The sequence below is a fragment of the Populus alba genome, chromosome 13, assembly GCF_005239225.2.
Source record: "Populus alba chromosome 13, ASM523922v2, whole genome shotgun sequence".
Classification (NCBI taxonomy): domain Eukaryota; kingdom Viridiplantae; phylum Streptophyta; class Magnoliopsida; order Malpighiales; family Salicaceae; genus Populus; species Populus alba.
The window spans coordinates 10,203,071-10,226,310 of NC_133296.1; the positions used below are offsets into that span (position 1 = coordinate 10,203,071).

General features: G+C 35.6%; 4 protein-coding genes across 5 annotated transcripts; 1 reads left to right on the forward strand and 3 right to left on the reverse strand.

Annotated features, from left to right (window-relative positions):
• The first annotated feature begins 218 nt into the window (after window positions 1-218).
• On the forward strand, window positions 219-3,332 carry LOC118034451 (uncharacterized). 2 transcript variants are annotated; one of them, XM_035039745.2, is made up of 8 exons: window positions 219-585; window positions 1,205-1,253; window positions 1,361-1,463; window positions 1,568-1,663; window positions 1,751-1,825; window positions 2,202-2,271; window positions 2,911-3,021; window positions 3,057-3,332. In XM_035039745.2, the coding sequence occupies exons 1-7, from the start codon at window positions 253-255 to the stop codon at window positions 2,983-2,985; spliced, it is 801 nt and encodes a 266-aa protein (XP_034895636.1). In that variant the 5' UTR covers window positions 219-252; the 3' UTR covers window positions 2,986-3,021; window positions 3,057-3,332. The 2 variants fall into 2 exon arrangements, with proteins under 2 accessions (XP_034895636.1, XP_034895635.1); XM_035039744.2 differs by having other exon boundaries at window positions 2,911-3,332.
• Window positions 3,333-6,943: 3,611 nt separating this feature from the next.
• On the reverse strand, window positions 6,944-10,536 carry LOC118034433 (uncharacterized). Its single transcript, XM_035039723.2, has 6 exons — window positions 10,303-10,536; window positions 9,665-10,157; window positions 8,719-9,058; window positions 8,040-8,138; window positions 7,801-7,921; window positions 6,944-7,368 (listed from the first exon to the last, which is right to left on the reverse strand). Exons 1-6 carry the CDS (start codon window positions 10,505-10,507, stop codon window positions 7,148-7,150), a joined length of 1,479 nt encoding a protein of 492 aa, XP_034895614.1. The 5' UTR covers window positions 10,508-10,536; the 3' UTR covers window positions 6,944-7,147.
• A 4,077-nt stretch (window positions 10,537-14,613) lies between these two features.
• On the reverse strand, window positions 14,614-21,164 carry LOC140954404 (uncharacterized). Its single transcript, XM_073403825.1, has 4 exons — window positions 19,881-21,164; window positions 17,288-19,830; window positions 16,494-17,201; window positions 14,614-14,941 (listed from the first exon to the last, which is right to left on the reverse strand). The coding sequence occupies exons 1-4, from the start codon at window positions 21,162-21,164 to the stop codon at window positions 14,614-14,616; spliced, it is 4,863 nt and encodes a 1,620-aa protein (XP_073259926.1).
• A 608-nt stretch (window positions 21,165-21,772) lies between these two features.
• LOC118034446 (putative F-box protein At1g50870) lies at window positions 21,773-22,924 on the reverse strand. Its single transcript, XM_035039739.2, has one exon. The coding sequence runs from the start codon at window positions 22,922-22,924 to the stop codon at window positions 21,773-21,775; it is 1,152 nt and encodes a 383-aa protein (XP_034895630.1).
• Between the last annotated feature and the right edge of the window lie 316 nt (window positions 22,925-23,240).

Below are 23,240 nucleotides of genomic sequence, written 5' to 3' on the forward strand. Positions count from 1 at the left end.
CTAAATGAATATACCAAACTCATAATAAAGATTATGATACTAAAATAATTTCATATAAAATAAAAACAATTATAGAGTTAAAAAAAATCAAATTTAAAAAAACAAGTGAAATAAAAATGCTATTGTGATAAATAATATTTTATAAGGTTTTGATATTTTTAAAAGATATATAAAAATAATATTTTAATATTTTATTTACTCAAATCCCCTCAAAAGCTCAAGAAGAAGACGAAAATAGAAAAAAGCACCAGAATGATTGGGGCGGCCAGAGCACCCATACTAGGAGGACTTAGAGGAAGTCTAGCAACATCCCTCGTTTCTAACTACTCTCCACTACCTCGTATTAACAGGACTCTCTCCTACCCTAATAACAAGAACAAAAAACATTTCCTCTTCGAACCTCCCTTGACATCATCATCTCTGATGGACACTTTAGGTGGTGCTTTCGTTTCTGCAGCTGGGGTTTCCACCTTGCCATGTGATAATGGAGGAAACACCAATGTTTTTGCCTTGTCTCCTTGTCTTGTCAAAATTAACAAAGGAGACATCACCAAGTGGTCTGTTGATGGCTCCTCTGATGCTATTGTAAGCTGTAAACCCTTCATTTTTATTTCCTGGGTTTTGTTCTTTCTTGATTCGTTTTAGCTTGATGCTACGAGTGTTGTTATCTTAATATTTTCATGCTACGAAAATTCATGATTGTTTGTTTTACATGTGAAAATGGGGTTTCCTAAAATTTTATAATTATTTGTCTTCCCCAATCCCCACTAGCCAATTAGCGTAACTGCACCAGTTGATAAGTACTTCTTGCAAGTCAATTTGATTTGATTTTATTCTCTCTTTTTTTTTTTGTTATATTTTTGTGCTGAAAACAGGCCAGAGTCAATTTAGAACCATTACCATGCCTTCTGAGTTCTAATTTCACTAGCTATGAGAAAAATGTAATGCATAATGTTTCCATAGATTCCTAGACCCGAGTCAGTTTGGTGATGGGTTTAATTTTTCCTTCATGGGTTTATTGAAGTGACATGTAATGCATAATGTGCTAATCCATGTCAATGGGTGCATCATGCAAGTTCTTATATATTGTATAAACACACACACACACACACACACACACACACACACACACACACACACACACACACTCTTCTTATTTTTTATTGCATGCATTTATATTAAATTCAATTATCATCTTCTGCAGGTTAATCCAGCAAATGAAAGAATGCTTGGAGGTGGGGGTGCAGATGGAGGTATTCTTATTTAATCTTTGTTTCCTTTTCAATCTACTCAAAAAATCATTTGTAATAGTTTTCTGACAAAGCTTGTAACAATTTGGAATTCCAATTCATTCTGTCAGCCATTCATAGAGCTGCTGGACCGCAACTACGAGATGCATGCTATACTGTCCCTGAAGTCCGACCTGGAGTTCGATGCCCCACCGGAGAAGCAAGAATTACTCCGTATAATCTTCTTGCTTGACTTTTTTTTTTTGTCATCATGGAGTTTATTTTTCCATCCTTGAACATATTTATCATTATATTAATGACATGTTGAATATATGCAGAGGTTTCAATCTGCCTGCATTTCGCGTGATTCACACTGTTGGCCCCATCTATGATGTTGATGGTAACCCTGAAGCCTCACTTAGGAATGCATACAGGTATATCATAACCTTAATAGCATAATTTCTCATTAGTTTAATTTATCATTCTAAACAACATCTCTTGTTTGCCTACAATGGTTTCAGGAACAGCTTGATTTTGGCTAAAGACAACAACATTAAGTACATTGCATTTCCTGCCATATCTTGTGGTGTTTATGGGTAAGTAGCTGTTGACCAAAGGGAACCACCTGGGCTTTTTACTGCCTGAAATTTTATATACATAGATTTGCATGGTCAAGGGTAAAACCCTAATAGCAATTGTACAATTTCCTTGTCAATAGATGGAAAACTTTACTTTTTAATGGTTTTAGCTCTTGATTTTTATGCCTGAGTTAGGATGATTTGATTGGGAAACGAATTTTCATATTGATTGCTTGTTTTGTGACAATGGCCTTCCATAAGGGTCGAATCTCAAGCTTTCGAGTACTGGATTGAATACCAGATTTTGAAATTTTCATGGTTTGGTGTTTGTGAAAACCGTGTGACAGTATCATCAATCTCTCACAATTTTTCTTTTCTTAATTTTTCTTTTCAGTTATCCTTATGAGGATGCTGCCAAAGTTGCTATATCAACAGTTAAAGAATTTGCTTATGACTTGAAAGAGGTATGTATTATGTTATTCTCATCAAACATCATCATATGGGAATCCAATATCACTCCAACTTGCAAATTGGATCTGGCTTTTTTACATTGTTTGATTATCTGACCATTGCAGAATTTCCTTAAGCAAATTGTTACTGTTATGATCTGGAATAAACACTATATAGAATCCTAGGATAGAACAAAACTATAGATTGTCATTATATCTCTATGGAACTCTTCTGCTAATGTTGTTGGTTCCTCGCATGTATTCTGTGCATAGAATCACTTTTAATATTCTTGTTGGGATATTCTAGAAAAAAAACAAAAACATTTGAGGTGGGATTATTCATATCAATCACTCCAAGTAACTAAAGAAGATTAAGCTTTTATGGAATTTGTTGTGCTTATAACTGGACTTGTTAATTCAACATTTTAACACCATCATATAGCAATGAAAACCTCCATCTCCATCAACACTTGTGCAGTGGATGCAGTAGCTTGCAAGTATCAAGCAAAAAACCTGAGTTTTGATACCAGGCTAATTTATCATGTCTTCCCTAGATGTTTCTGTGATTTGATAGCAGAAACGTACCAATAATATATGGACCAATTATTGTAGCCTTGAAATCTTATTGGTTCTGTTTTAAATTGCTCTTTGTAGGTGCATTTTGTTCTGTTCTCGGATGAAATTTACAATGTTTGGTTGGAGAAGGCAAAAGAGCTGCTCCAGGCTTAGTTTGTACTGAAGCTGGATTTAAGGAGGATGCAGAAGGTAATGGTTTGCGTTGATGTTATAAGCCAATGAAGGTAATGGTTTGCGTTGATGTTATAAGCCAATGCATGTATAAATTTTGTGGATTGTCTTATATACGGTGACCTTGTATGAGATTAGATGAATACTGGCCGCCATAGTGAAGTTATATGCAAGCTATACAGTGTGGACACTCTTGAAGCTGTTTTGGAATTTTAGATCTGGAACCCCTCTGCTAGATCTTATGCGAATGTATTCGACTCTTGTCAGCTAATTAAGCTCTGGCTCAGCCTTGTCAGCTAATTAAGCTCTGGCTCAGCCTTTGTTCTAAAGTTCCTCTGTACATTTTATCAAGGTTAACAAATCAAGTGGCATGCACTTTACCGCCATAGATGTCTTAGAATTGACGACAGAAGATAACCTGACTAACTGAGCTTCAAAACTTCATCTATTCATTACATTACAACGATAACTAAATCTCGAGGTTTTACTGTTCACCTTTTTATTGTTTACCTAGTCACGGTGAAAGGATTGGAGCGGTGTAATGATGAAATTGTTATTGCTAAAAAAACTTGCTAAGCATGCAGTTGGGGGCTTCTCTGTCTCTTCGTTTTCTTTGAAATAGTTCAAATACTTGCTGAAGTAGTTGTGGTTGAAGCGTGCTAGGCACATGCCAACAGTGGTGCATGTGGCCCCAAAACAAAACCGAGAGTTGCCTTATAAGGCGTCTTTTGATGCTCCTTCCACCCAGGCATAGTGGCAAGCGCCAGTGCCAAACAGGTCCATAGAAGAGCTCCGAGAGGGGTTTTTTCCTCTCTTCCTAAAAAATCGTGTTGCTAATTAAAAAAAAAACATGGGCCATGCATGATTTCAATGTTAAAAAAAGCAGGCCAAGCATTGGGTCTTGCATATTCACTAGATCCAATGCTTGTGGATTTGGTTTGGCCGCCAGATTTAAAATCCTATAAAAAAATAAATAAAAAAAAATAATTAGAATTTTTGTTTAAGATATTTAAATAATTTTAATAAAAAATAAAGAATTTAATTAAGATTTTTGTTTAGAATATTTTAATGGTAGTTTAAATAGTTTTTTTTAAAAACTAAAATTAAATTTATAAAAAAATATTAATTAAGCATGACCGATAGGTCCAATACTATCTTGACAATACAAGTTTTAGGATTTACTTCTTTTAAATCTGGTATAGGCCATTAAATTTTTGAGATTTATGTTATTCTATATTAAAGCACTTAAAAAATTTTCCGTATTTTTAATATTTTTAAATAGTTTTTTTAAAAATTGATATTAACGATGCATCGGCCATTATACTAGTGCAAGCTAATGTGCTTGCTCTGTTAACAGCAGCGAGGACAGAAGAGTGGCAGCTCAATTTCAGCGACAAGAAATGGTCTCAGTAATTGAAGCAGTGAAGGAGATGATTTCAAAAGAATCTTATGCTCAGCAGCCTGTCATTCTGTGAAATTATATGCCAGAATGAAGAAAGAGTAGTAGCTGGGTGCCAGATACAGACCACCACCCGTCAATTAAATCAATTAAATTTTAGATTATAGTTTAATTGATTAAATTTTATATTTATTTTTTAAAAAAATTACTAATTCAACTTTCATAGACTAAAAATTACTAGAAATTTACAATGGTTGTTTAAAAATATAATTCCAAGTCCCGACTGGTCTGTTTTTTTGCTCAGAAAATAAACAGTACATTAATTAGAAATGGTTTCAGAAATGAAACAAAAGGGAGAAGAAATTAAAGCATACTTGTTTATCGTCACAGCTAGGTTGGCTGGAACAAACAACCTAACAATCAAGATCAGCAAGACAGCAGAACAATTATTATGAATGGTACGTAATCCAATCCAGATCGCTCAAATATGAACCATGATATTGTTGCAACAATAATGACACCAAAAGAAACATGCTGCCACTTCCACGGTAGTGCATCAGCAGCTATAAAAGAAAGAACAAGAAATTTAGTAAAACAACATCGGCAAACACAAAAAAAGATGGAATGAAGTCAAATGCAGGAGTTCTTGGGTTCCTGATTATTATACACACAATAAAAATAATAAAACAAAAATTTTCAAGACTCTAGAATCCTAGTAGACCAATCTAGAATTGTTTAGGGATTTATTACTTGAATCTTCGTCTTTGAATAATTCTTTAAATGTTGAGTTGTTGCAAACAACAAGCCGTCTAATTATTCGACCTCCAACAGCAATCTACGTGAACAACTAGTGATAAATCTTCTAAATCACTATTTAGAAGAGATGGATTGCTATGCCTCAAGTGCTAGCTCTCTATTATGTGACTTACGTAGTTTTTTTGTTTGATAAATAATCATACAAAAGTAAGAGGCATACCTTACTATTTATAGAAAAATTTAAAACACATTATAAATTGGTAAAATATTAACTTGCCTCTTCAATAATATTCATATATTAATTTAGGACAATTTTATAAATTAACTTAATCAAGTCTTTACTTGATTTTTCTAGATTTAGAAATATAATCTTTGCATTAATTATATTTTAGAGCTTAATTTTTAAAATATATTTTAATCAAGTCATACTTAATTAAATCATCATAGTTTAATTGTTGAGGGCGAGTGTACTATGCTTGTTGTTAGCTTATCATAACTTAAAAAAACACAACCAAATTTTAAATGACCCTAAAATTTGTTATATTAACACCTCACTTGGATTAAACGATACCCAAATCAGAGAAAACAATGAGAGGTGGTGGGATTAGGCTCAAAACAACAATATTTAGTGAGGTTAAAATTCATAATCATTCTTAAATTTTAACGTCTTTTCATTGTTATTCCTCTTGAACTTTCAATTATGTAATTAGAGATAAAATTAAGAACAAACCAATAAATTCTCTCAATTAGATCCTTAGTCAAAATTAAATTGACCTCTTAAGCTCTTTGTTTTTTAATATGGTCTCTTTATCTTCAAGTCTCTTCAATTATAATTAAAATTAGTTATAAAATTGAAAATTTATTCAATTAGGCCCTTGATTGAATTAATAGGACCTTCAAAGGCATGCTAATTTGACAATTCAATCCTTGGTCCTTTAATTCTTTTAATTATAACAAATACTTCTTAAATTGTAGCCTTTAGACTACTCAAATAATTTTAAAAAATTTTTCTTGACCAATTTAAAACTGAGAAATTTTGAAGAGCTTGAAAATATATATTTTTCTTTTTGTGGAAAATATTTTTGAAATGGATAGGTTAAAAATTGGATTATAGCAAGATCCACGCAAATGAAAATGAAAAAGTCAACTTATGATCCACACAAATAAAAATGAAAAGAACAACTTGAGATCCACAAGTAAAAATAAAAGGATCAACATAAGATCCATTTATATGAAAATAAAAGGATCAACTTGGAACCATCAAAATAAAATAATCAACTTAAGATCCGTCTAATGTAAAAAAAAATGAATTTAAAGGATCAACTTGGAATCTACATAAATAAAAATAAAATGATCAATTTGGGATGCATATAACAAAAAAAAAAAAAAAAATAGTCCTTTCTATCCATTAAAATAAAAGGAAAGGATCAACTTGGGATGCATATAACAAAAAAATCCTCCTTTCTAATAGAAGGGGATCCTGTAATCTCGTGTGCAATGCTACAAGAATTTGATCCTGGAGAAGAAAACAAGAAAGTTTTCATTCATTTCTAGAACTAACGATGATAGCCTGCTGTAGCCATGCACATAACTGGAAGCTTCTGGTAAACCCCCACTTGATTAGATGTGCCTCAAGAGACAATAACAGCAGCTGTCCTTTTATAAACAACATACATCTGAATATCATTGAAACGAAACCCAGCAGCAGTACATGTAATATGAGAAAGAATTTCAAGCCACCAGGAGGGAGAAGGGGCGAAAGAACAAAAGCAAGGAATCACCATGTAGTAGTAAGAATATCACTCCTCGTCATTGTTTCTCTGAGTTGAGCAATTGAATACTTTTTCCAAGTCCAATACTATTTCATCAAATCAACAGAAAATCATAGTTCAGACATATCAGAAAGCTACTTTTACACAATTCACAAGGTGTTCTCATCTGATCTACTAACACCTGCTCCAGAGAAGGATGCAAGTCGGGGGTCATAATTTAAACTACTGCTCCTGCTTGCATAGATAATTCCTTCTGATCACCAAAAGCTCCGTGCAGAAACTTGTAAACAATTGAAACAAATTCTTCAACTTTTTCTTCGTGTGGCAAATGGCCACAGTTCTTAATTACCTCCAGACAAGAACCAGGTATAGCTTGTGAAAGTCCCTTGGCATTCCAAGATGGAACAATTTTATCATTATCTCCCGTGATGATCAAAACTGGTAGTCCATTATCCATCAACAAAAACACAAGAATCAGCATTTCATTTAACCAGTTAATTACAATAATTAAGGTGGCATAGCAGATGGTATTTTCATGACTCCAAAGAATGATGCTAAACCAAGAATTTCTATCTATGTAGAGAAATTCTCATAGAGAAAAGGTCCTTCGTTGAACCATATATTAAAACTCCATGCCCCCTCCTCATCCCACTCGTCCTAAAACATTCAGATTAGAGACGGGGTGGGGGCCACATTAGTTTGACTATTACAATTACTATGAACCAAAAAATAGCACCAATCCACCCAAATGCCTTTCATCTCACTGTCTTCATTTCTAAATCTTTACTTCCTAATAGATATTTTTCAAGATAAGCAGTTTTCCCGAGTGAAACATCTTTGGAAGACTGGATGTAAAGTTAGTGCAAGTACCAGGACATGAGATTTCATTAAGTCTTTTTGACATTGATGGCTTTGATTCAGACTCGGCATTTGTGAGTGTTGCTGCAGTGAACTCTGCAAGAGCCTTGTCCCAACCCTTGGCCCTTAAAGGCTGCATTTATAAATAACTTCAAGGTAAGAAGTACGCAGTTAACAAAAAATGAAGAACATCAAATATTTCATTCTAATATTTTCAAAGCTAATAAGACACAAGGACAGAGCTAAGTTACCTTTGTATAGCCATTTAGAACATGTTCAGTCACTTGATTTGGATCATGCCAAGCAATCCTCACTGCTGCTCTACCAAACTTATCGATTATCATCCTTATCTGAGAATCAAGTAGTGAAATCATTGTTATGGCACTTACATATTGCAGATAGAGCTCATTGTTAAACACGCCCGCCAAACACACACACACCCCCCCCCCCCAAAAAAAAAAAAGAACAAAGAGAGAAGAAAAGGCACTTTCTAAAAAAAAAAAAAAAAAAGAACAAAGAGAGAAGAAAAGGCACTTTCTAAAATCTGCATTAATAATATGGGCTATATCATGTAAATGAGTTTGCAGCTCAATTAGCACCCATGTTCCTCTTCCCCGAGAGGTCTTGGGTTCGAAAATCTCCTTTGTAATAAAAAATGTTGGCTATATACTGTTCATAAAAACAAGCATTGGGCATGTGTGAGAAGAACGCTATTTCTAAGGAAATCAATTTTTTTGTTATAATTGCTACACATATAAAACAATTTACTCTGCTGGTGTCTGCTGAAATTGGTATGATAACACCAGAAACATTTCTGCATGCAAGTAGTCTTTAATATTTTAGTTTTAACAGTTCTCAACAATCAATCGAATCAGCAAGATCTAGAAACATTGCAAAGAAAATATTTAGATCATCCACAAAGAAAAATACCAGCATTACACCAAAGGCAGAGCGCAAAATAGTAGTCAATGCTTTCTTATATATTGAGTTAAGCATATCTGTCATCCCCTTTGCCATCTGCACTATTGCTTGAGTAATGCCTGTAATAAACTTAAATAAAATATCAAAAATCTTGATAAATGGCTTTGCTAACATATTTGAATTTGATATGTCCCCTTCAGTCTGGTTTTCTCTTCCAACTTTATCTTGTCCCGCAAGCTTTTGAACTGCACGTGGAGCAAGTATTGCTGGGGCAATGAGAATTAGAGCTGCAATGCATTCGGGAGCCTCGAAATATGAATCAATTGCTACAAGAGAGCCAGCTGAGTGCCTAGCATGTAAAATTTTTAAACAAGTTCAGAGAGTCGCAAGATTTCACAAAAGTGACATGGAAGAAGAGAAGGCAATTTGCAGCAAGATATTGATGATGAGGGTAAAAGTATAGACCATTTTTAATGATTTATCCAAAACTTAAAACCAAAAACAAGAGACTTTCCACAAGAATAGTTTAGTCTATTTTTCTATGGTGCACTTATGCCCCTATTTTCTAGTCCTGGTACCACTTATCCTACCCCATTTACTGGCAAACATTAAACAAACTTCTGGCGAATAGATATACCAAACTAATTAAAAGGATTATCAAAGCCATAAGAATGAACGATATAATTTCTCCTTGAGCACACAAACAGGATTATCGAAGCAATAATTCACATAACAACAGTAGATGCTGGCCACGCACACACACACAATTAGTATCATTAATGCTCTCTAATCATCATTAGGCAAAATGTCTCTGATGCATGTGTTTTTCATGAGACCAGAAGATCGCTATCCTCTCCCATCCTCACAAGCCCAGAAATTAAATGTGACAACAAATCATTGAATCATGAAAAAGCCTGCAGTGAACACACCAATATAACATGAGAAATGAGCATACCCCACAAGAACTATCTTCTCAGCTGCCAGGAAATCAACGAAGTACAAGGTAGCAAGCACTGAAAATGACAAGGAGTATGGATTCAATGGTTTTGCATCGTTGGTACCAGTTGATAAATGCGTGGAAGCATCCACCCTGGATGTCAATCCAAAAGCTGGTCTGTCAAAGGCAAGAACTTTGGAGCCAGTGAGCTCAGCCAAAGGCTTCATAGCTCGACTCCATGAGTAGACAGAAGCTCCAAAACCATGTAACAAGATCATAGGAAGACCAAGCTTCCAAGAATTATTACGAGCAACTTGAGAAAGAGTGTGGCTTTGAGATGAATTATTTGCCTGTGATTCTGCATCATATACCTTATGGTGTATCTGTACCCCTCTAAACTCACAAAAACAACTATCTGGATCAGCTAAAAGTGAAGGGTCTAATAATTCATCTTGATCTATACCAGCAATTTTCTCTCTTTTCTGCTTTGTTCTAGCATCCAGCCACTGCTCTGGAGATCGAAAACCAAAAACAATAAAAATTAATAAAACCCTCACAAGTCACAAACTAGCAGAACAAGATCTCAAAAACAAGCGTGAAGTGATGATGTCTACAAAAGTAAGAAACAGAAATTACATGGTGTTAGAACTGGTTACCAGAATATTGGGCACCACCAGAGCCACTGACTGTAGCATGTGGAGATAACTTGACAAATTTTGGACAAGAAGCGGCATATCCATGTTGCAAATTAGGAAAGCTCACTCTTTGCCCCTTAATTCTTGGAACTGAACAGCATTTCCCATCATTGTAATGATGGGAAAGAAACACCAACTGCTGCTGGTGAAACACTATCCCACTCATGACTAACCCTTCACCACAGACTAAAGACTTAAACTTTATTGTATCGATAAAAAGTAGTCATTTAATATAATTGTTTTTTTTTTAAAAAAAATTATGAGGTATGCAGAATGGTTTAATATATTTTTTTATATAAAAAAATTTCAAATATAAATTAAAAATAAAAAATAAAGACCTGATTGTATTTATTAAATGTATTTATTTAAATAAATAAAAGATAAATTTACATCTTTTAAAAAACTCATGATGAAACTGATTGAATAAACATAATATTATGCAAGGCTAAACATATCAATAATATAATTTAAAAATAAATATTTTTATTTTAAAAAATAAACTTTATTTGTGTGTGTAGATGAATTAAAATAATACCTTGAATGAAATAGAAATAGAAAAACTAAAAAAAACTTATATTTAAAAAAAGACATGCAAAAATTATGATTTACGTCATGAGACCGGGATAAATATAGAAAAATTTTGAAGATAATCAAAAAATCAATATTAAAAAAAAAACAAATGCAGAAATAATAAGATCGTAAAAATTGAATTCCCAACAAATTAAATGTTGAAAAATGAAACTAGAAAAAACATTAATTACACAAAAGAATCCAAAAAATAAGGGTGAGAATAAACATTAATTAGAGGGATGAAAAATTTCAATTAGAGGGTTTAATTCAATTGAAAAATAACTTTAATAAAAAAAAAATTGAAAGAATGAAGGTTAAATTAAAAAATAAAATAAAACAACAAAAGTTTTTATTGAATTGTGAAATTGAAAGAAAAAACTTCTATAAATGAAAAGGGAACAAAATAAAAAAAAAGTAATAGAATTGGAACTGAAATTGAAAAGTAAGAAAAAAAAGGGGAAAAAATCAAATGACTACTAGCAACAATCCAACCACCGTTAGCTGCCACATGCCACTTCAAATGGAAAGGATACAACGACACATTTAGAGAGATAACAAAATGTCAGTTACGTCCACCAGGTGATGTCACATGCATTGCCTAAATAACATGAACACCGTCCATGTGCTAGGGTGTGTCAAGCACGCTCTAGCATCTTTAAGTATTAAAAAGATTCAGTTAAAATATGAAAATACCAAAATGCCCCCTCGACCATGACACTTACACAAAATATTCATATGAAAGTATAAAAATACTCTTAAATGCTAAGCTTATGTTTTGTCTCTTACAATATTAAAGATGTAATTGCACTATACATTATCTAGTAGCACAATAATTTTTTGATTATAGGGAAAATAAATAATTTTTACTATTAAGAAGCTCATGCAAAGTCAAGAAAAGCCGTTTGATCAACAGTTTTATATCTTGTTGACTTTGGGGCGAAAAAGCATGTATAATGTGTAAATTGTTTTTGAAAAAGATATCAACACCCCTACATAAAAAGCTTAATTATTTTAGACCCAAAGGCACAAAGATAATTTTACTATAGTCCAACACATTTTATGGTGAATTGGGCTACAATAAAACACTCATGCTTTTTAATTTTTTAGATAACTAGTTATTTGACTTGCGAATACAAAAAAATAATTTTTTCCAGGAAAAAAAAAATTATAATGGCTTGGTATTTGTAATTTTAGCAAATGAAAATGATTTTGTTAGGCTTATGTTTTTTTTTTTTTTTTTTTTTTTTATAGCGAACACAAACAAATTGATGGGTAAACTAAAAATAAAAAATTTCATTTAAAAAAAATAAAAAATGAGTGTTAAATTAATCGGGGTTAACCAATCAAATTAGTGATCCAGGTCTTGAATTCCATTTTATATAACAATTGTTTTTATATAAAAAAATCATTTTTCATCTAAACACATGGCTACTAGATGCATGAAATTTGTTTTATATCCAAATAACAATTTACTTATTTGGAAAAAAAAATAGAGATGATTCACGATCCTTAAACAAAACAAAAGCTATAATTTTTTTTGAAAGTATCATAAAAAAAAAGAGAGGATTTTTTGCCCAATTAAAAAAAACCTTTAAAAACAAAAATACGATGACATAATTAATTGATTTTTTTTAATTTTTAAAGGGATGAAAAAGAATCAAATTAAGAAAATAAAAAAAAAATATGCTATGCACACTAAATTAAATAATACTTCTAATATAGAAACACTATAAACAAAGCTAACAAAAATATTCAATAAAAAAAATTAAAAGATAAAAAAAAGAAGGCACAATTTTTTTTTTTACTTTTTCCCTCAACATTTAAGTTCATTTGATTTTTTGTTTTAATTTTGGTCCTCGTTCTTTCGATTACTAATTTTTCCTTTTCGTAGTTTTGTTTTCAATTTAACCCCTAATTATTTTCTTTCATTTTGTTTTTATACCACATGTACATGTAGTCTGCATTGTTTGGATTTTAAATTGTCTTACGGTTGAATATTTTAGTTTGTTATTTTTTGTTATAATTGCCTTCCACTAAGGTAATCCTAGCCTCAAGCCCAATTTAAAGTTCATCTTTTTTTTAGGGTCCTTTATTGAAAATTGATTTTTTTTCAAAGTCATCATTTGAAATTTGGTTATTAGGATTCCAATAGGGCAATCCTAGCCTTGTAACCGAGCCCAATTTAAGTTCATCCTTTTTTTAGGGTCCTTTATTGAAAATTGATTTTTTTTTTCAAAGTCATCATTTGAAATTCAGTTATTAGGATATTAGCTTCATTGTTTGTTCCATTTTTGTTTTTTTCTTGAGTTATCCTGATTTTATATTCTAGGTAATAGATTAGTTAAGTTAACCATGGTTGACTCGAATTTAATTTTCTCAATGTTTTTTTTATGAAATTCATTTTTTATATAATTTCATCATTTGGCGTTAAATTATTGATCATTGAGCTATTTTATTTTTTCAGTTTTATTTCTGTTAGGTTATCCTGAGTGCGAGTTAGTCAAGTTAACTCGAGTTATCTTGCATTTTCTTTCTCAATGTTTTTTTATTAGATCTTTTTTATAGTAGGCCTTAAGGTAAGCCATCTCTTTGTTTTCCATCCGTTTACGAAGCTAGTATTGTAGACTTTAACAAAGGACCTATATTTTGAATAACCGCCAAGCACATTCCATAATTCAAAAATATAAATGCATATGGATGTATGATTATGCATGATGATGTATGTTGGATATGAATTAGCTATACTCCGGGTTGATATATTGTCATCATTCCTTTATAAATGAGTAGGGTTCCAATCATTTTGTAAGTTGTTAAAAGAATTTAATTTGAGCCAATAGTTAATAAGAATACATTAATCATAAAGAAATATTGCTCAAAAGGTTGGGTCTAAGCCCTTTTCATTAATACTTGATGAAATCTTTTATATTTGAAAGCTATTTTGCTCATCATTATCATTTACAAGGAGAAAGGCAAAGCCTTTATTTTCAATGTTTTTAAGAAAAACATTAGTCTTAGTAATATTTTGTTGATATCGGTAGACATCCTTTCTATTTTGCTAAGAATTATAGTGGATTCTTTGGGCATAAACAAAGGCTCAGTCAATGTTCATCCATTTTTATTATCTTCTCCAAGAGGAACATGTTGTTCCTATTCAATTAATTGTTGTTGGTGCTAAACATCTGGTCGTGGCGCTTAAGCAGTCTGTTTTTTTTTTCCTTCCAAATGCTTTGCCTTGGCATTTTATTTGTCGAGCTTCTCTTCAAACAAGTTGATTACATCTCTTATTTTATCTAAATCAGTTTTGAAGGCCCAAGCTACCTTTCCTTTGGCTTTTGCTTCAACCAGCTCACTTTCCAGCATCACATACTTCTTGTATAGCCTTTCATACTACTGATCTGACTTTCTAATTATACTTGGGTCTTTGAAGACATATCAACCCTTTCTTGACAATCGTTGAAATTGGTTATCAAAGCCTTTAGCTCAATATTGGTTTGCATCCAATGTATTCCAAATTATTCTCGCTCCTCCTCAGCTAGGTTTTTAATTTCCTTTTCTTCTTCTAGTTACTTTTCTGAAGACATGATTTTCTCGTCCTTTTTCTTCAATTGTTGCTCTATAAACTTTCTCAATTTCTTTTCATTGAGGAGTTGCTCTTTGAGGAATATCTTAGGGGCTTTGTGCCTACCTCCATTTGGAGCTTTTCTAGTTGTTCTCTAACTCTTCCTTGTTGCCAATCCTCTTTGTTTTAGTCGATTCAACAGCTTGTGAAGTCCTGACTTTAAATCCAAGAGTCATGGGGATGGTGACTAGTGATAAATTTCTTAACCGTAGATACTTTTCACTAGTAATTAAATCTATTAAACCATTTGATTCTTTCTTGATCAATACTAGAAGCTTCCAGTCTTGTTTGATGCTCTCCATAACTTCCAAAGCAGATTGGTCCTTGAACACCCAAAGAATTGGGATACCCCAGCCATCCTTGGCACATACTATGCCTCCAAGTTTCCTCACAACCAAAGTGGGTGCATAACTGACATATCCAGTCACTCCCATCAGAGGCATCCATTGTGTTTGCCCATAATTTATCAAGAAATATGTTACTCTTATCTTTGAGGCTTTCCACTTCACTTCTTTTTGCTAGATTCCTTGCAATTTTACTTTCTATTTTTCCTTGCTCAAGTCCTTCCATTCATCTTTTTTAACCATCTCCAATGATCTTTAACTAAACTACCATAATTTGTTAAATATCGGCTTCTTGATTTCTATATGGCTAATCAGCCATATGTACAACAATTATTCATAACATCTTATTGATCCCTTTCTAACCCTTCTATAATGGTTGAGTGTTAAGATAGTTTTTGCTAGTAATATCGTAGTGATATTTATTGAGTGTTTTCATATGAAACAAAAGTTGTTGCCGCCTCTAAACTGATTAGTTTAGTGAGGTTTGGAAATAACACAAACCTGAAAATTCCTAAAGCAAGTATTCTTTCATTTTCTTTAAAATCTAGAGTCATTCTTCCTCTTTTCAAATACCTCTTCAATCATGTTCCACTTTAGGCCAATAACACTTTTCTTCAATATCTAATGGAGATGTGAAACTTTGATCAATTTAGCCAATTCAATTAGCATTTTGTCGCATCTTTAATGGAAGTAGACTTTGTATAAAATTCAAGGGAATTCTGTCAGTAAACCATATTCTTTCAAAGTAGGACACATGTCTACATTTCTAAAAGTAAAGCACTAGTAGTAGACATCCCAAAAATGCATCAAGGCATCAATTGCTAAATATTACACGAACACCTTCATGGTTCCCACGATTCTCCTATATTGCTTTAAAAACCCATCCTCGTAGATTTGAACTTCCAATGAATATTTGATTAATTGTTTTTAGTGCTCTCCTGATGAACTTTCTGTGAATATTTCTGTAATAATAGCGATGTTGGCAGCAATTACATAAATCAAAACTGTCAAGTCTGGATCTTAGAATGCAGGTTTTGAAGCTTGACGATTGTGAAGTAAAGATACATGCTGTTGCAAGCTGAATTCTGAGGGAACCAATGGGAAGGGAGCAAAAGGGCGTTGCTAGGATAGTTGGTGTATTTCCAGTTAGCATGAAGGCATTTTCCAGTAACCAGAGGATAGAAGAATTTGAGAGAGAAAGAGAGAAGGCCGAGAGGAGAATAGAACACGTTGATTGTATATTATTTTTCTTGTTGTGTTCGTTACATGCACGTTTACAGATATAGGAATTGATTTGTAATCTAGAATGCCACATGAGGCTTGTTATGAATTAACAACTAACAAACTTACTAACAGAAGAATAACCGAATGAAATAACAGAATGAAATACTGAATGAAAGCCGTTGTTGATATTTGTCCTTCGTGCCACCTCAGCCTGAGTTTCTGGTTTATTTAAACGGTGCGTATAAGCTGGGAAGTTGTTCAAGAAACGACACCGTAGCTTCAACCATCTTTTAATTTGAAAGTCTTCATATTCTTCACGCCACTGTTCTTCCCGCTTCATAACAATATTGCCCCCTTAAAAATGTTCCTTGTCCTCAAGGAAAAATTGTGGATACCTCAGACGAAGATCCTCAGCAAATTTCCAGGTGGCCTCAGATGGGGAGAGGGTCTTCCAGTGAATCAAAACCTGAGTGGCTGCTTGCCTATGATGTCGAACCATTCTTCTGTCGAGGATGGCTTGGGGTTGCAGTGCAGGTTCTTTGGGTAAGGTAGGTAACTGGTCATGGACGATTTTGTGTCCCACATGTTGCTTTAATTGGGACACATGAAAAACGGGGTGTATTGCACTGGAACTGGGAAGTTGTAACCGATATGCTACGGTTCCTATGCATGCTGTAACTTGATAAGGGCCATAATATTTAGCTGCCAATTTATGTGAGGCTCGCCTACTCACGGTGTGCTGTCTGTAGGGCTGCAACTTGAGATAAACCCAATCTCCCATGGTGAAGGTGTGTTCACTACATTTTTTGTTAGCCAGTTGGACCATGCGGTGTTGAGCTAGCTGTAGGTTAGCTTTAATAGTGTTGAACATGTCTTCACGAAGAGTCAACTGTTGATCTACAGCTTCGATACTGGAGTCCTTAGGGAAGTAAGGTATGTGGACTGGAGGAATGTGGCCATATAAAACTTCATACGGCGTGGCCTTGAGGGAGGAATGGAAGTTGGTATTGTACCACCATTCAGCCAAAGGAAGCCATTTGGACCATTGATCCGGTGTCTTGTTATCATGCATCTTAGATATTGCTCTAAGCAACGATTCACCACTTCAGTTTGGCCGTCAGTCTGAGGATGGTATGCAGTAGAATGTAATAGTTGAACTCCTTGATAGGTGAAGAGATCCTTCTAGAACCTGCTTAGGAACACAGGATCTCGGTCACTGACTATAGAAGCTAGTAACCCGTGAAGCTTGTAAACATTGTTCATGAAAGCATCTGCAACTGAGGTTGCAGTATAAGGGTGTGATAGGCCAATGAAATATGCGTATTTGCTGAATCTATCGACTACGACCAGCACCACATTTTTCCCTTTTGAATTTGGCAGCCCTTCGATGAAGTCCATACTGATGTCTACAAATGGTGCCAGGGGTATAGGGAGAGGTTGAAGTAAGCCAGGAGTGAGGACATTTTCAGTTTTGTTTTTCTGGCAAACGTGACACTCCCTTACATATGCCCGCACATGCCTCTGTTGTTTTCTCCAATAGAATAGTGATCCTACTCTTTTAGACGTGGTAGTGATGCCAGAGTGCCCTCCCAATGCAGAATCATGATAGAGTGAAATGAGTTGTCTTTGTAAGTCTAGATTATTGCCCACCACTAGTTTCCCTTTTCTGTATAGATGTGCATTCGTCCATGCAAAGAATGGATGTGAATTAGGATTGTGTTGCAGCTGAGTGATGATCCTTGCTAGATTGATATCTGTCGTCCAAGAGGCCTGAACAACTTCTAGTAAATTGGTCGAGATGGTGGAGAGGGTGAGTGAGAAGACTTCACTACTGGAGCATCTAGATAAAGCATCAGCATCAATATTTTCCTTCCCCTTTCGGTACTCTATATCATAATCAAAGCCTAAGAGTTTGGTGAGCCATAAGTGTTGAGATGGATAGGATACCTTTTGAGCCAACATATATTTGAGACTGACATGATCAGTCCTGATCGTGAAATGCCTGCCCCAAAGGTAATGTCTCCATTTGGTGACTGCTTGCAAGATAGCTAGCATTTCGCGTTCATAGGTGGATAAAGCTTGTTGTCGGGGTCCCAGAGCCTTGCTGATGAACGCAATAGGATGCCCTGCCTGCATAAGAACAGCCCCTAGACCTGAGCCTGATGCATCTGTTTCAACTACAAAAGGTTGGTTAAGATCGGGCAGGGAAAGAACTGGAGGTTGAATCATAGCCTGTTTTAAAGTGTGGAAAGCTGTCAGCGCCTCTTCCTGCCAGATGAAGGCATCTTTCTTGAGTAATTGAGTGAGGGGCTTGCTGATAGAGCCGTAATTCTTGACAAACCTGCGATAGTACCCTGTAAGACCCAAAAAACCCCTTAGTTGCTTGACATTTTGTGGTTCTGGCCAATCTCTCACAGCCTGAATTTTTCTGGGATCCGTGGCTACTCCTTCTTTAGAAATGACATGCCTCAAATACTCAACTTGAGGGATTCCAAAGGCACACTTGCTGCGTTTGGCTACCAGCTGGTGTTCTTGAAGTAACTTGAATACAATTTGTAAATGTTGTAGGTGATCTGCCATGGATTGACTGTAGACGAGAATATCGTCAAAGAAGACCAGCACAAATTTCCTGAGATGCTTGCGGAAGACATCATTCATCAAGCTTTGGAAGGTGGCAGGGGCGTTGGTGAGGCCAAACGGCATGACTAAGAACTCATAGTGACCACTATGCGTCCGAAAAGATGTCTTGAAGATATCCCCAGAAGCCATGCGAATCTGGTGATAACCAGAACGTAAGTCCACCTTGGAGAACACTGTTGCTCCCACTAGTTCTTCTAACAATTCATCTACTATAGGAATTGGAAATTTATCCTTGATGGTGAGTTGATTGAGAGCCCTGTAGTCAACACAAAACCGCCAGGATCCATCCTTCTTTTTCACTAACACCATAGGAGATGCATATGGACTGTTACTTTGCTGGATAATTCTAGAGGCAAGCATCTCCTCCACCATTTTCTCAAGTATATCTTTTTGTATTCCAGAATATTTGTAGGGTCTGAGGTTGATTGCTTGAGCTCCCTCCTTCATAGGGATAGAGTGATCGTGGTATCTGATTGGAGGTAGGCCTTCAGGTGCGTTGAATAACTCCTTGAAAGATTCTAGCAATGTGTTCAAGCCATACTGTTCCTGTTGTTCCTGTGTGGTTGCGGGTAGCATAGAATGTAGCTTGTCGTTGTTGTCCTCCTCAAGATTGATTATATTGCATAGATTCATACCTGTTAGCTGCATAGGATTAAGCATTAAACTGTTAAGTTGTGCCAGCTCAATAGCCTGTACTTTGCTGCAGTCAGTGCCCCTAAGCACTACATTCTGATTCTGCCAAATGAAGGACATCCAGAGATCCTTATAGTTGGAAACGATATTTCCAAGGGTTGCAAGCCATTGAATACCCAGAACCATGTCACAGTTGATTAAATCAACAATGAAGACATCTGTCTCGAAGTTAACCCCTTGCATTCTCCACCTGAAATTCCTGCACATAGCTGAGCAGTGCATAGTACCTCCATTTGCTGTTTCGACCACCAGAGTCCTGATGGGTGTAGTTAGGCATTGTAGTTTGTTGGCAGTTGCACTGTTGAGGAAGTTATGGGTGCTGCCTGAGTCGATCAATATATACACAGAATGGTGATCAGCCTTGCCAGTTACTCTTAAGGTGTGACAACCTCTTGTTCCCTCCAGAAAAAAAGAGAAATGTGAGGAATAAGTGACTCCGGTTCCTCAACATTGATTTCCCCTTCTCGGTCCAGATTGTCTTCATCATCTTCAACTATGCATAAGGAGTATAACCTTTTGTTTTTGCATCTGTGTCCTGGGGTAAAATGCTCATCACACCAGAAACATAACCCCTTGGCTCTTCGTTCTTCCAAATCTCTGGGTCTTATGGCTCTGGTAGGTTTTTGTGAGAAGTGTGAAGAGTGACTAGTTGGGGTAGGTAGTATGCCACCTTGCTGTGGTTTAAATGTGTTGTGGTTTGGTGTTGCCGGTGGCCTTGAATAGGGCAGGGGTGGGCTTGGTTTAAAAGGGGTAGCATTAGATAAAACTGGGGAGGTGTATTGATGTTGTGTAGGTAGTGATCTTCTATAGGCAAGGGTGTTCTCTTGCAACCTTGCAAGGTTATAGGCTTGTTTTAGTGCCTTGGGATCAAACATTTTCACTGGATTTTTGATCTCTATCTCCAACCCTCCAATGAAGAATACCATTACTTGCTTTTCACTGATGTCTGCCTTGTTCCATAGGATATCGAAGTCTTGAATATAGGCGTCCAAGTTACCTGTCTGCCTTAATTCCATCAGTTCTTCAAACGGGTTTTGTTGACATCCAAATCGTCCACACAATGCTTTAGTGTATTCCTCCCATGTAGCCTCCTGACCTCCTAGGCTTCTAGTAAAATTTTGATGCCAGTATAGAGCCATGCCATCCAAGTAAAACGAAGCAAGCTTAACCTTCTCTGCTCCTTTGATTTCTTCCATATCAAAATACTGATTGCATTTATACAGCCATTTGTGAACATCTTCTCCTTCAAAACATGGAAAATCTCTGCGAGGCTTGTGTGTCTTATAAGATGAATGTCCTTCTGCACCAAAACTGGCTGGTTTAAAAGAAAAACCTCCCATACGTGAGTCTGGATGGCCTTTTGCAGGACCCTGCTCCATGGTAGTTGTCTGCACTTTTTGTAGAAGAGTAGTCTGTTGATAGGCTAATCCGCTGATGAGCTCTTTAAGTTCCTCAATCTTAGTATCTTGAGTCAATTTGGTTGTCTGTGCTTGTTGGCCATAGGTTTCCAACAGAGTCAAAACCTGCTCATGACGCATCATTTGTTCCTTGTTTGCAACTTCAAAGGATTCCTCCAACTTCTTAAGATCTTGAGACCTCGTGTCTGGTGGCATTCTAGAGGTCTGAAGATCAGAGGCTCTGATACCACTTGTTGCAAGCTGAATTCTGAGGGAACCAATAGGAAGGGAGCAAAAGGGCGTTGCTAGGATAGTTGGTGTATTTCCAGTTAGCATGAAGGCATTTTCCAGTAACCAGAGGATAGAAGAATTTGAGAGAGAAAGAGAGAAGGCCGAGAGGAGAATAGAACACGTTGATTGTATATTATTTTTCTTGTTGTGTTCGTTACATGCACGTTTACAGATATAGGAATTGATTTGTAATCTAGAATGCCACATGAGGCTTGTTATGAATTAACAACTAACAAACTTACTAACAGAAGAATAACCGAATGAAATAACAGAATGAAATACTGAATGAAAGCCGTTGTTGATATTTGTCCTTCGTGCACCTCAGCTTAAGTTTCTGGTTTATTTAAACGGTGCGTATAAGCTGGGAAGTTGTTCAAGAAACGACACAGTAGCTTCAACCATCTTTTAATTTGAAAGTCTTCATATTCTTCGCGCCACTGTTCTTCCCGCTTCATAACACATGCCATGAAAAGAATCGAGTTACACATGAGTGCTCCTATTGTAATTCTTTTTTGAAGAATGAAGAAAGAGCCTTCTCCTACAAAACTTCAAAGACCCAAAAAGAAAATTTTGCCAAAACTCAGGGGGTTATCAACTGAAAGAAGTTCAAAGTGATGAAAAAAAATAAAAAGTTCCTGTAAATCAATCTATCATCATCTTGTTAGGGAAGTAAGACTTTCGCAATAACTGGTAAGATTTTCTGCAGAGTGCGGTAGCATCTTCTTTCTAAATGTTTTCTTTCTCACATCATAGTAGAGCAGATGATTACTAGCTGAGTTGAATATGATTTCTCCATCCTTGATGCACTGGACTTCTCCAACAAAATTCGGATGAATTCTGCTTGTGTCGATCATGCATATTTTTACCCGCATGCTATTCTTGTGATCCGCCAGTTTCCATACTGCCACATGAGAGGATGCTAATGTCTGTATCATGCACAAAGTCCCTCGTAGTTCCACCAGTTGCGTTGAATTTCGAATTGGTGATCTCCAGTCAAGATTAGAAGTAGGAATCCAGTCTGCAGGATGAGTAATGGTCATAAACTTCTCGTTTCTAATATTGAACGATACAATGAAATCGTTATGCCTGTTGAGAGCTTGCTGACGGTCGATTTTCCAGTAGATTGTTTCGTTTGCGAAAGCTGGAAGACTGAACTGATCCACCAAATACGGGCACTGATCATTCAGCACCCTCCATGAAAATCCTTCTTGCCCTGGAGCAAGAGTGAAAACTGAGCACTCTAAATGAAGGCTTGATGGTCGTCGAGGAATTAACCGCACGATCTTGAGTCTTCTTATTGAGCTCAGATACCCGACCCCAAATCCTGCTATTTTACTTTTATAATCCGGCAGTGCTAGAATTCGACGAGTGCTAGGGTTACACACATGAATGCGTGTGTCTGTAGAAAAGACAAGCAAACCAAAGCAACCTGGCAATATGAGTTTAACAGGTTCATGCACCTTAATTTGCATCAGACAGATGTTTTTCCCCTCAGTATCTGTCGAAACAAAGTTATAAGCGTATCGGTGTCCGAGGTGTTCAAGAGGGTTAAAATCAAAGTCAGACAATCGAAAAAGGAGCCGAGGATTCCTCCACGACCGGCTGTGGTGCAAGGCTTGGAAACCAGGATCTGAATTAATCATGCAGTACCATAACTTGCATACACAGTTGAACCTTGAGAGAGTCTTCACAGGAAGTCTTGATAAAATGTCTGCTATGATAACATGGTTATTTGTGAGGTGAGAAGCCATCCCCTTTTGTACTCTCACTTGATTTTGAGCCCTTACAATATTTGGGAAATCCATCTTCTATAATTCTTTTCTGATAGTAGGGACGTAGTATTAGAAAAATAGGAGTTCAAGAAAGCAACCCCTTATAAAACAAAAGAAAGATCTTAGAGCTCCATGGCTGATAAAACTGTAATGAAATCCAACCACCGCCCATAGTTTTATAATTTTGGAAAGTTGTTGGTTTCCCTTTCTTAGTTTCACTGTGTTATTGTCACCTCTCGGATGTGTGGATTGAATTCCATCCCCCAGCTTTCTTTATTGACAAAAAAATCCATCCCCTCTACTTTACTAGTATTCTATGATTTATGTGATTCGCTTGTGAGATCTACTC